We start from the raw sequence: 12,243 nt of genomic DNA on the forward strand, positions 1-12,243 counted from the left end.
CTCCAGGCAAGAAGAGTGGAATGGGTAGCCAATCCCTCCTAAGGGGATCTTCCCAACCCGGGAATCAAACCCGGGTCTCCTGCATTGCAGATAGATTCTTTACTGTTTGAGCCACCAGATTTGTATAATTATGATTTTCCCCTGAATCTTTTAGAAGATTTGGAAGAAAACATCGAAGGCTTCAACTGACATATTAAGTTAGTCTGATCAAGTTCTTTAACCTTTTTTTTTTTTTGGAAGAATTAGTGTCTGGTTCAAAAATTGGACAAGAGCATAGGAAAAATGAACATCTACTCAACTTAAAAGTGAAGTATTGCTTCAGATTCTATGTTAGTATTTTACACTAATTTTTTCACTCATTGTCAAGGCAACCCAAACACATGGTATAAAATGTGGACAATACAAACCAGTTTGAGAAAGAGGAACTAGAAACCGCTAGTGTGATTTATTTCACTCCACTGTTATTGCAGTAAAATGAGCACATAGCGTCTGGAAGAGCAGAGAGGAGACCCTGGGCTGTGATCCGGGGCAGCAGTGGGAACAGCAGGAGATGACCAGGTTCAGGCAGTGTTTTAAGGACAGTGTTGATAGGATTGTTGATGGATAAAATGAGATAAAATAAAATGGAAAAAATGGAGGGAATGAAGAAGTGACGGATGGTAGAGGATAGAGGATATAATGATAGGGGAGACTGGTGATGACTCCTTAGATTCTGGCTTAAACATCTGTGTGTGATTCATGTGTATAGGTGGGTGTGTATGTAAGACTGCACTCATTGTATGTATGGATTTTAAAAATTTACTGAACATTATATTAATGTACTTTTTATGTTATAAACATACCTCAAAATAAGATTTTAAGTGGTTTAATATACACTCATGACATACTATGGCTTTTAATTTTCTCCCTATTGTTGGGAAATTAGAGTATTTTTTCCCTTTTAATAAATAGCATGGTTATGTTCTCAGGTTCCACCTAATTCCTTGTTTCCTCAATTAAAAAAAAAAATGACGTGAGGGAATTGGCCATGGTTTGCTGGAATTTCAACATGTGATACAGTTAGTCAGAAATAGAAGGAACCCAGACTGGATAGAGGTCATGATTTCAGTCCTCCAAGGGGGACATGGTGAGATAGATAGAACTTGAGCCAGACAGGTGTTGATTTCAAGGTCAGAACTGGTGGTGGTAGACAATTGTTGGGAGGGACATTTGTGACCTGTCAAGACCCAGAGGGCAGGGTCAGACCCCAGCTGGGAAGCAGTTCTAAAGGAGAATCTTAAAAAAAAAAATTTGAGGTCCAGTTCAAAAGATAATCATGGTTTTTTTCATAAGGGCAGGGCTTTGGGTTGGAGGATAAGGACCCCAAGGCAGAGCTTGTCAGGGGGAAGCTGCAGCTTTGAGGGTGTGAGCACTCAGCCCATCACCAGGATTTAAGCAGCCAGACTGCTTCTTGGCCCGACTCTGTGGGTGACAGGCAGTTCCTTATTAGGCCTGCATTTGCCCAGGAAATCTGTGAGGCTGAGCAGCAAGATGAAGATCTTCCATCTGAGGCTGGGAGGGAGTGGGGAAGGCTGTGATGGATAATTGAAAACTTGTGTTCATTGACTGTCTCACCTGTGGGACAGTGGGAGTCAGGTGGGGCTGGAGATGTGATAGAAATACTGTACATAACCCTCTTCCTTAAACCTGTATGTTGGTCACAGGAACAAAGACATTATGATATTTATTGCTAACCAAACGTAATTCTGTTTACGTATCACATATTACAGAGATGTAGTAACTGGTCTCTGAGGTGCCTAAGAAGTTGGAGGACAGTCTTAGCAGTGCCTGAGTTCAATGGGAATGCTTAAACTGCATTTTCACTTTGATGATAACTTAAAGAAAGTATTTTGATCAGTTTAAAATATAACCTTTCACACTGGCAGGGTTAGTTTATAATGAAAAGACATTTTCATAGACTATAACTTCAGTTTCTTAAGTTAATATTGTTCAAACTAGAGTCCAAAACATATTCTTACAGGTGCATCCATAAAAAACTCTTTTATTCACTGTGGAAACTAGAATATTAATGTGAACCTCAAAGGATGTGTGGGTTCAGATGGGTGTAAAAGAAGGAGAAAGGTGCATCCATGAGAGGAGAGAGTTAGATCAAGGATGAACGCGGTGCTTCTGGGATGCCTGGGAAGTTGAAGGATATATCAGTTTCAGGTTTCTAGATATTCTACCTGACACTGATATGTGAGGAATGTGGGGACCACTCTTCCCTCTACTATTGTTAATACCTACCTTTTTCTGAGAAACCTGTATGCAGGTCAGGAAGCAACAGTTAGAACTGGACATGGAGCAACAGACTGGTTCCAAATAGGAAAAGCAGTACGTCAAGGCTGTATATTGTCACCCTGCTTATTTAACTTATATGCAGAATACATCATGAGAAACGCTGGGCTGGAAGAAGCACAAGCTGGAATCAAGATTGCCGGGAGAAATATCAATAACCTCAGATATGCAGATGACACCACACTTATGGCAGAAAGTGAAGCGGAACTAAAAAGCCTCTTGATGAAAGTGAAAGAGGAGAGTGAAAAAGTTGGCTTAAAGCTCAACATTCAGAAAACTAAGATCATGGCATCTGGTCCCATCACTTCATGGGAAATAGATGGGGAAACAGTGGAAGCAGTGTCAGACTTTATTTTTTGGGACTCCAAAATCACTGCAGATGGTGATTGCAGCCATGAAATTAAAAGACGCTTACTCCTTGGAAGGAAAGTGATGACCAACCTAGATAGCATATTAAAAAGCAGAGATATTTCTTTGCCAACAAAGGTCCATCTAGTCAAGGCTATGGTTTTTCCAGTGGTCATGTATGGATGTGAGAGTTGGACTGTGAAGAAAGCTGAGCGCCAAAGAATTGATGCTTTTGAAGTGTGGTGTTGGAGGAGACTCTTGAGAGTCCCTTGGACTGCAAGGAGATCCAACCAGTCCATTCTAGAGGAGATAAGTCCTGGGTGTTCATTGGAAGGGCTGATGCTGAAGCTGAAACTCCAATACTTTGGCCACCTGATGCGAAGAGTTGACTCACTGGAAAAGACCCTGATGCTAGGAGGGATTGGAGGCAGGAGGAGAAGGGGACGACAGAGGATGAGATGGTTGGATGGCATCACCGACTCGATGGACATGAGTTTGAGTAAACTCTGGGAGTTGGTGATGGACAGGGAGGCCTGGCGTGCTGCGATTCATGGGGTCACAAGGAGTCAGACATGACTGAGCGACTGAACTGACTGACTGAACTTTTTCTGATGGATGCAGGAAGTTTTTTAAGTCTTTTTGTTGAGAAGGTAACCCTCATAGTCCTCTTTTAAAGAATCATCTTCTAACCCTCATGTTATTGATCATAAAATTTTCTTTCTCTGCTAGAATGTGAATTAATTTCCTTAGAACTTCTGAGTGGTTACTGTTTCTTACAGAGACATCTAAAGGAAAGCCCATCGCCTCATCCCATCAGGTGTTTTCTAGGTACTCAGGAAGCAGGTGGTCCTCCAGGGAATAGAACGCTAAAGGGTCCTTGTCTTTTTTAGGTACCACCCCCTTTTCTTGCACCTGTACTTGGTGTTAGGGATTTGTTCCTCTCAAATATCACTGATGTTCTCTTGAATTATTTTTCTTTTGTTGAGAAAACATCCCAGATCAGTGGTCTTTAGTCGTCTTCATTTTGCAGGACAGCTTTACTAGGTTTATTACTAAAACAGCACCGTATCGGATTGCCAGCCTATTTGTGTACCTATGTAAGCTAACAAGTGCTTGGTCTTTTTAAATCTTTGTTAAGTAAAGCTGTCTCTCTCTCTGTCTTTTTTTTTCTTTGCAGATTCCAACAAGATTATGGCAGAGCAGAGCCACATGCAAAAGCAGCTGGATTTACAGAATGGTAGCTTAGAGGCAGGCTTTGTGGAGAATTCCCTCGAAAACGATTCCCAAAACATGATGGAGAGCCTGAACCCAAAGAAATATTCTTCCAGTCTGAGATTTAAAGCCAATGGAGACTGTTCTGGCTCCTATTTAACCCTCTCACAACCTGTGCCTGCTAAAAGAAGCCCTTCTCCTTTGGGAACCAGCATCAGAAGTAGCCCTTCTTTGGCCAAAATCCAGGGGACTAAGCAGTTCTCTTGCGATGGAAGTGACAAAGGTATTTCCATGAAACCGCCTACCCCTTTACGCAGCACTTCACCCTCCCTTAGTGGGTACGCACTTGGGAGAGCGGACTTTGATCATTTTCTTGGCCGGGACGTGGAAAGGTCCTTGAGGCTTTCAGAGAAGCCTCCCTATTCCAAATATAGCTCAAGGAATAAATCCCATGACAATGTCTACTTTCTGGGAGGGTTGGAAGGGCGAAAAGCATCTGGCTCGCTCCTGACCATGTGGAATGGAAGTCCCCTGAGTGACACTGGCTCCTCGCCCGTCAACAGGTCGGGGGCGGCCAGCATGCCCTCAAGCCCAAAGCAAGCCAGGAAACTAAGCATCCAGGACAACCTGACCCTTCAGCCCAAGCTGAGCAGACACCGGGAGCCGGCGTCTGAGAGCATCAGTTTGAGAACCAGGAAGTACTCTGGCGGCAGCCTGAGTCACATGGGCGCCTACAGCCGCTCCCTCCCCAGGCTGCACAGAGCCACCGAGGGCCAGCTGGCCCCTCTCAGTCTGCCTCCGAGGAGCTCTCTGGGCAATTCCAAACGAACAAGACCGGGGGAAAAGGATCTACCTCACAGCATCATAGACAATGACAATTACCTGAATTTTTCTTCTTTGAGCTCAGGAGCTTTGCCCTATAAAACCTCTGCCTCCGAGGGTGGTCCCTACGTGAGTTCCACCCTCAGCGTGCCTGCCAGCCCTCGAGTGGCTCGCAAGATGCTTCTGGCCTCCACCTCCTCCTGCACCTCTGACGACCTTGACAGGGCTTCCTACACGGGTACCAGCCCCGGTCATTCGTTTCCTCCTGGGGAGCTGGACCGAGCACTTGCAGCCAGAAGGAACTTCTCGTGTGGGTCTGTCGAGTTTGATGATGCAGACTTGGACAGCCTGAGACAGGCCTCAGGAACCCCCCAGCCTGTCCTTCGGGAACGGAAAAGCAGCATTAGCTCCATTTCCGGACGAGACGACCTGATGGATTATCACCGGCGGCAGAGGGAGGAGAGACTCAGGGAGCAGGAGATGGAGCGATTGGTAATCTCTTCATCTGGCTTTTGACCTCACTGTTCCATTGAGCAGCTTCTTGGAGACAAGCTCCAAGGATACATGTGGGAGTGCGGGATTTCCCTGTGGCCAGCTCCTGGTGTCCCTTCCTAGATTGCCTCCTGCTAACCTTGCTCTTGCCAAATCACTATTATTCGTCACTTAGGGCTGTTTTGAAGGCCTGCATGTGCCTAATGCTATATTAAACTGCTCTGCAGAGGCCTCACAAGTATAAATTCTTGATAAATCTAACAAAGGTAGTTGTGAATTTTACTGAATGTCTTTAAAAGTCCTACGGACTTTTAAGACTATGAGGAAACACTGATATGTATTATTTATGTCATCACATTTGAATGTATATGCTGTGATGGTAATAGTCAGTGAAATGACAACTCGGAATCGGGCAGTAAGTTTTCTGTATGGCAAGTTGTCTGAGAAGTTGAAAGTTTGCTCCAGTGGTACTCAACCTTTTTTCTGCACTGTGTACACACACATACACACACACACCACACATCATACTCCAGCCACGTCTTAATACGTACAATGACTACAAACTTCACATGTCCTCCAAAGTTACTGTGTTGCCTTTTTCTATGGATTTATGATTACTATAAAAATAGTGAATACCTGTCAGATTATTTTGATTCATTAATGATTAATGACTTCCTTAATGTGGGAAGCAGTAGGATGGTCGAGCTGATATTCTGAAGTATAGGAATATCAAAGTATTTCAGTTACTAAAAAAAAGTATGCTGGAATAAGATTCCTGAATCCCATACAAAGCCAGTTAAGCCCTGCTGGACAGTAAAATTGTAACTTTTAGATTATAATGAACAGAAACTATTTACATCTATATAGGGCAGAATTTTCTTGTAATTTTGGAAAAGTAATTATCTGCATCAGTTGCAGCTCTTGGTAAGTTATTGCCTATCCTTACAGAGTTTCCAAATGTCCTGACCCATATACTAGTGAATGAAGACAAATGTGTATGCCTCAGAGAACTTGATGTCCTGTGGGTGGGGATAGCAGCTTCTTTGTTACCATACATAATCTCCACATATTTTTCATGATCACAAAAAGGCATTATATTTGGGCTTGATTCATTGACATAAATTAGAAAAGGTTGTGATTAGCATATAAAGGCCTTCTTGTATGTGAATAGCAAACTTAGCACTATACTGTACTGAACAACTCTCGTTGATAAAACCAAAGAATCTATCTGATAATTTATTAAGGTATCTAAGCGAACATTTCAGTGGCTTCATCTCTCCAGAGGTCTTCCGTAAATGCTTTTATTTACTCTTCTGTTCTAAGGAAAAGAAACCAAACTTGAAGTTCATTGCCAGCAGGTTTAAGTGTTGGTAAAGTTCTGCTTCCTCTAGTTCCCCTGAATCTGCTAAGGTTCCTGGCAACCCAGTGACCTTTCTTACTGCCTATAAGGTTGGTGTCCTGTAAGCCACGAACAGGTCCAAGATCAACTTCTTAGGAGAGGTTTTGGGTATTAACTTCAGATATGAACTTATAACCCTTTTTCCTTTATAAAGAGCTTGTAATAAGAAATGAGGCTTATTTTTAAGTAAGACACTCTACATTTGGCCGCTATTGCATTGTCTATTTGTCTGATTACATCCCGGTGAAACGGAAAACAGATTCTTATTGAGTGTATGCAAATAATGTTATTGCTATTAAAAAATAAAGTGACTCAGAAGAAAATATCACTTCCTGAATTCTGATGGAGTCAACTGAATTGAGGGTTAGAGACAGATCACGATGAGTGGTAAAAGGGTTTTCCTTATCAGAAAATAGAACATTAGGATTAATGCTAGTAATTTTCCAAAACACATATCTGCATTTAGAGATCAGATTTCCAGTTTCAGTTCCATGAGTTCTATATAACTAATTCTTATTCCTCTAGTCTTGAGTCATTAATTTGATTTCATATAGTCATCTATTTCTGGACTAAATAAAGTCCTGAAAGTCTGATTTAGTTGCTAGTACAGTATGATACTTGCCTATGTAATGCCAGCTCTTCTGTTAGCCTCTGCCCGTAAGTCCATTCTTTGAAATGTTGTAAAGGGTATCTGGTAAAGTTCTATCCATGAGGCTCTGAGACTGTCTTTCTTTTTTAAAGGCACATCCTCGTCTATCATTTAAGCAGTCTCTAGGTAAGCGTGAGAGGAAAGACTGTTGGGTGAGGGTAAGGGCAAGTGGCTGTGGTTAATCTACAGTTAATTTAACAAACTTGATCAAGAAGAAGAAAAGTTTGAATCTTCTATTATGCAATAGGATGTTGATCTTATTTAATTAGTGTTTCACATAAGGGTAAAAACATATTACAGAGGGTGAGGATATTGATATATATACAGAGTCTTTCCATAAGGTATGCGATCACCAAGCTTTATAATATTTTACCTATAAAAAATTAGATGAGGGAAGGCTGAGCTTCTCACTTGATCTGACAAATCTTCCTATGCATTTTTTGATAGTGTTGAGCTATTTATACAAAGGATATAGTGAATAAACCTAAATATTTCTAGCATTCTTTTTGTAAGGTTAAGAAAATAAAATCTTTGCCATTGCCCAAGGGTCCTCTGGGAAAACTTAGAGATAGTTCAAGTGTGAAAGATATCTTTGAAAAATTTGTTTTCCTGAATTTAGGGTCTGATCTTGGAAAGGCAAAATCAAATATTAATTAGAGATTAATAATATAGAATTATGGATGCCTGAGAAAATGAATGTTGCAGTTTGATTACCTAATAAAATGAGGATAAGTTATTTATTATAAATAATAAATCTTAATCAGAAATGAACTATTTTGATCATTTTAAATATGCAAGTATATATCCCAGTTAGGACAAGACACAAAAGATTATTCTTTTGAGATGCTGAAACTCTTCTCTCTGGACAGATTACAAAAATAAACTTTTACTACCTTTTGTAAGCATAGGCTGATTTCTCCAAGATTAGTAAGTAGGTCCTTTCATTAGGAGATAACTCCATTTAGTTTTACATTAATAGGATACTTCTCATAAAAAAGTTACTTCATAAATAAACTCATCAGTGCTATTCAACTTGTACCAAAATTTTAACATTTTATTACATCTTTACAGAACTATTTGTAAATGTTATAAACCAAGTCAAATATGCTCCTTTTCTGCAAATCTCAAATTTTTCATGTAACTTTATTCATTTTATTAAAGTACCATTGATTTACAATATTGTATTGCTTTCAGGTGTACAACATGGTGATTCAATATTTTTGTAGATTATATTCCACTTAAAGTTATTATAAGACATTGGCTATATTCCCTGTGCTATACCATATATCATTGTAGTTTTTTATTTTATACATAGTAATTTGTGCCTCTTAATTCCCTACTCCTATAAGTCCCTCCCCACTACCCTCTCCTCACAGGTAACTACTAGTTTGTTCTCTATATCTGTGAGTCTGTTTCTGTTATGTTCATTCATTTGTTTTATTTTTTAGATTCTACATGTAAGTGCTAACGTGCAATATTTGTCTTTCTCTGGCTGACTTGTTCATTAAGCATAATATCCTGTGGGTCCATCTGTGTTGCTCCAGATGGGAAAACTTCATTCTTTCTATGGCTGAGTAATATTCCACTGTCTATGTACACCACACCTTCTTTTTTCATCGGCTGTCAGTGTATCTACTTGTTCTAAAATGATAGTCGTTTAAATTCTAAAAGATCTACATGTTTACTCCCTCCCCCACATTTTGAGTTTTTGATGTCATGTTTTACGTCTTCATGTCTATCCCTTAGTTGTTTATTGTAGTTATAATTGATTTTACAATTTTTGCCTTTTAGTCTTCGTGCTTGATTATTATAGTTGATCCACAGCCTTTCCTATAAACTTGCCCCACCTGTGGGATTTTTCCTTTCCTACAAATTCTCACATCTTATTGTAGCCTTTTGTTTTCCTCTTAGAGAAGACCCTTTAACACTTCTTTTAGGGTCACTTTAGAATTGATGAACTCAGTATTTTCTTGTCTGAGAAGTACTTCATCTCTTCACTTCTGAAGGATAACCTTGTTGGGTAGCGTACCCTAGGTTGCAAGTTTTTCCCTTTCAGCTTTTAAATATATTGTGCTACTCCCTTCTGGCCTGCAAAGTTTCTGAAGAAAGAAGAATGGATAGCTTTATGGGGATTCCCTTGTATATGGCTCTGTTTTTCTCTTGCTGCCTTTAAAATTCTCTCTTTATGGTTAATGTTTGCCATTTTAACTATGGTAGGTCTTGATGTGGGTCTTTTCCAGTCCATCTTATTTGGGACTACCTATGCCTCCTATACCTGGATATCTATTTGCTTCTCCAGATACATTTTCCACCCCATCCCTCTCTTCTTCTTGGGGGAACCCTATAATGTGAATATTATAATGCTTGATATGTTTCAGAGGTTCCTTAAACCACCCTCATTTTTTAAAATTTGTTTTTCTTTTTGTTATTATGATTAGTTGATCTCCTTTTTTTCTATCTTCTAGATCACTTATCTCTAGGTGTATCACCTCATCTTCTTTTAAGTTCTTCTAGTGTATTTTTCATTTCTGTTATTGTATTCTTCAGCTCTGACTGGTTCTTTTTTGTTTTTTTCCTAGTTCCTTTTTGAAATTCTCAGTGTCCATCTATTCTTTTCTCAAATACAGTTATAAGCACTTTTATAATTAATGCTTTTAATTTTTTTACCTGGTAAATTATTTATCTGATCTTTAGGGGTGTTCTCAGCACTGTTTTTTGTTCTGCTGTCTGAAGCAAACTCCTCTGTCTTCTCATTTTGCTTTGATTTCTGTTTCTGTGGAGTCAGGTGAATAGTGACCTGCAGCTGTGAAGGTGTGTCCCTCTGCAGTCTGTGTGAACTCAGTGGCTCTAGGGGGAGAGTTGGATCCGAAGTGAGCATGGATGGCGCGTTCCCCTGGGGTGCGTTGTCAGCTGTCACCTTCGTAGGAGGTAAGCATGGAGATGGCGAGGTGCAGCCAGGGCCCCTTGTAAACCTGGGCTTGATGGCTAACCTCCCTCTTTGGAGGCAGGCCCAGCTCTCAGGGTGCTGGAGCAAAAGCCGTTTGGGTTGGATCCCTCTAACGGTGTGCTTTCTCCTCACTGCGGCGCTGCCACCCTTGAGGAGAGCAAGCCAGAGCTGGCAGGCCTGGTTCCGGCCCCGGTTCAGACTGTGCTGCATGCTGAGACGGTCCCAGCAAGCCGGCCAGAGCCCCAGGCAGTTTCCAGTTTGTTGCCTTCAGGACCACTTGCAGCCAAATCTGCCTTCACCCTTTTCAGAGACCTTTACCCTTTGCATGGTTGAGCTGACTCTGCCTCCTCTGTGTGTCTTCCGGAAGCAGCAGCGTTGCCCTAGTATGGTGCAGCAACAGGGCAGGAGGGACTGCAGTGGGCCCCCTCTGCAGGCGGGGCTGCAGGGTAAGACGGTGTGAGAAGCCTGGGCAGTTTCGGTCTGCTTTCTGCCCCTTGCTCTGGGAGTGAGGAAATGTGTGCGCTCTTCACAGGTGGAGTCTCAGTTTCTTACGGCCCTCCAGTAAGTCCCACTGGTTTTCAAAGCAGCTGAAGGGTCACATTTTCTGGCGTTTTACCTGGGCCGGGGTGCCCAGTATTTGCCTTGAACCCATCACTCTCCAGGGAGGATCCCAGAGCCAGTGACAACCCCTTCATCTTCTGCATCCCCTCATGGAGATGCGAGTACCGACGTTGTATTTCCCTCCCTTCCCACTTGACTGTGTGGGCCCTTCTTCACAGCCTTGCTTGTAGACGAGCCCCCACTTTGTGCTCGTTGGAAGTTGCTCCACACATGATTGTACTTTTAATGTGTTTGTGGTGGGGGCCGTCGAGCTCAGCATCCTCTTTCCACTATCTTGACCTCCCTAAAGTCCAGATCTGCAGTTTTTTAATTTCTGTCAACTTTTGTTCTTCACAGTCTTCTTTCACTTTCTGGAACAACCAGACACTAAGGCAAATGACTTAAGATATTGTAAATTATGTTTAAGGCAACACATCACAGAATATAATTACTATTGATATAAAAAGACTTGTCACAATTATAATTCAGTGTAGTTGAACATGAATTTTGTATTTGTTAAATCTTATACTGTATATAGAAATAATCTTAACATCTTTTCTGTAAACTAGTAGAAGACATTAAAGAAGTTCAGATCAACTAATCTATGATAAAACTAAACTTATCTTAAAGATGAAATTATACTTGTATTATACTATGCACTGATAAGATAATGCAAAGACATATAGCTGTTTTTTAAACTAAATTATCAAATCAGTGTTTGATAATTTGTGTAAAGATTCACTTTAGTCATGTAAACTTGTTTTCTAAGGAAAAGAAAACTGTTTCTGAAGTCAAGACTTTTGATGAAGAAGGTCTTTTTCTTAAAAGGAATACTTTTAAATTTTTAGAATTTCAGTTTTTGGGGAAATTTTGGGAATATTAGATTTATTTAAATGCTTATTAGTGTCTATAAACCAATCATAATAGAGGTCCTTTATTTTAATTTATAATTATCTTCAGGAAGTAGGAAAATATTTCACTTTCACATGGTGATATCTTTTCTCAGTTACAGAGACTGGGCAAAAAATATTGTCCTGATTCGAGTTCACAGAAAAATAACAGATGAGAAAGAACGACAAACAAATGCTAAACCATGCTCGCTGGAGAAAGACTGGCTTCCAGTTCTACCTGACAGATCCCTAAGTGGTCAAATCATAAAACCAGATTCCCAGCTATTGCACCATTAATGCAGATAATTATCAGTTACTTGCAAACCAAAACCCCGCTCAGACGTAGACAAGAATCAGAAACCCAGAACAGGCAAACACAAGCGTTAAAGGACAGCGAGTCGGTGAGGGTGAAGCTCTGCTGCCGCTTGGGATTTACTCCAGGAGCCAAGAAAAGCTATGCCGGGGCTTCCAGCCCGTGAGACATTGTTCATGAGCAGTACAGTTCAGCTGGCTCTTCAGGATCCACTGGGACAATTAACTGGGATCT

The 12,243-nt window shown here is 40.8% G+C and overlaps 1 protein-coding gene across 13 annotated transcripts in view; it reads left to right on the forward strand.

Annotated features, from left to right (window-relative positions):
- PHLDB2 (pleckstrin homology like domain family B member 2) overlaps positions 1 to 12,243 on the forward strand; it is a 236,338-nt gene that overhangs the window by 140,587 nt on the left and 83,508 nt on the right. For 12 of the 13 annotated variants that reach the window (XM_043893094.1, XM_043893087.1, XM_043893092.1 and 9 more), the window contains one exon: positions 3,863 to 5,211. The exons of the other annotated variant lie outside the window; for it this stretch is intronic. In XM_043893094.1, coding sequence (XP_043749029.1) covers positions 3,863 to 5,211 — 1,349 coding nt within the window. The remainder of the gene's footprint in view (positions 1 to 3,862; positions 5,212 to 12,243) is intronic. 13 annotated transcript variants of the gene reach the window in all.

The sequence above is a fragment of the Cervus elaphus genome, chromosome 31 (genome assembly GCF_910594005.1).
Source record: "Cervus elaphus chromosome 31, mCerEla1.1, whole genome shotgun sequence".
Taxonomy (NCBI): Eukaryota; Metazoa; Chordata; class Mammalia; order Artiodactyla; family Cervidae; genus Cervus; species Cervus elaphus.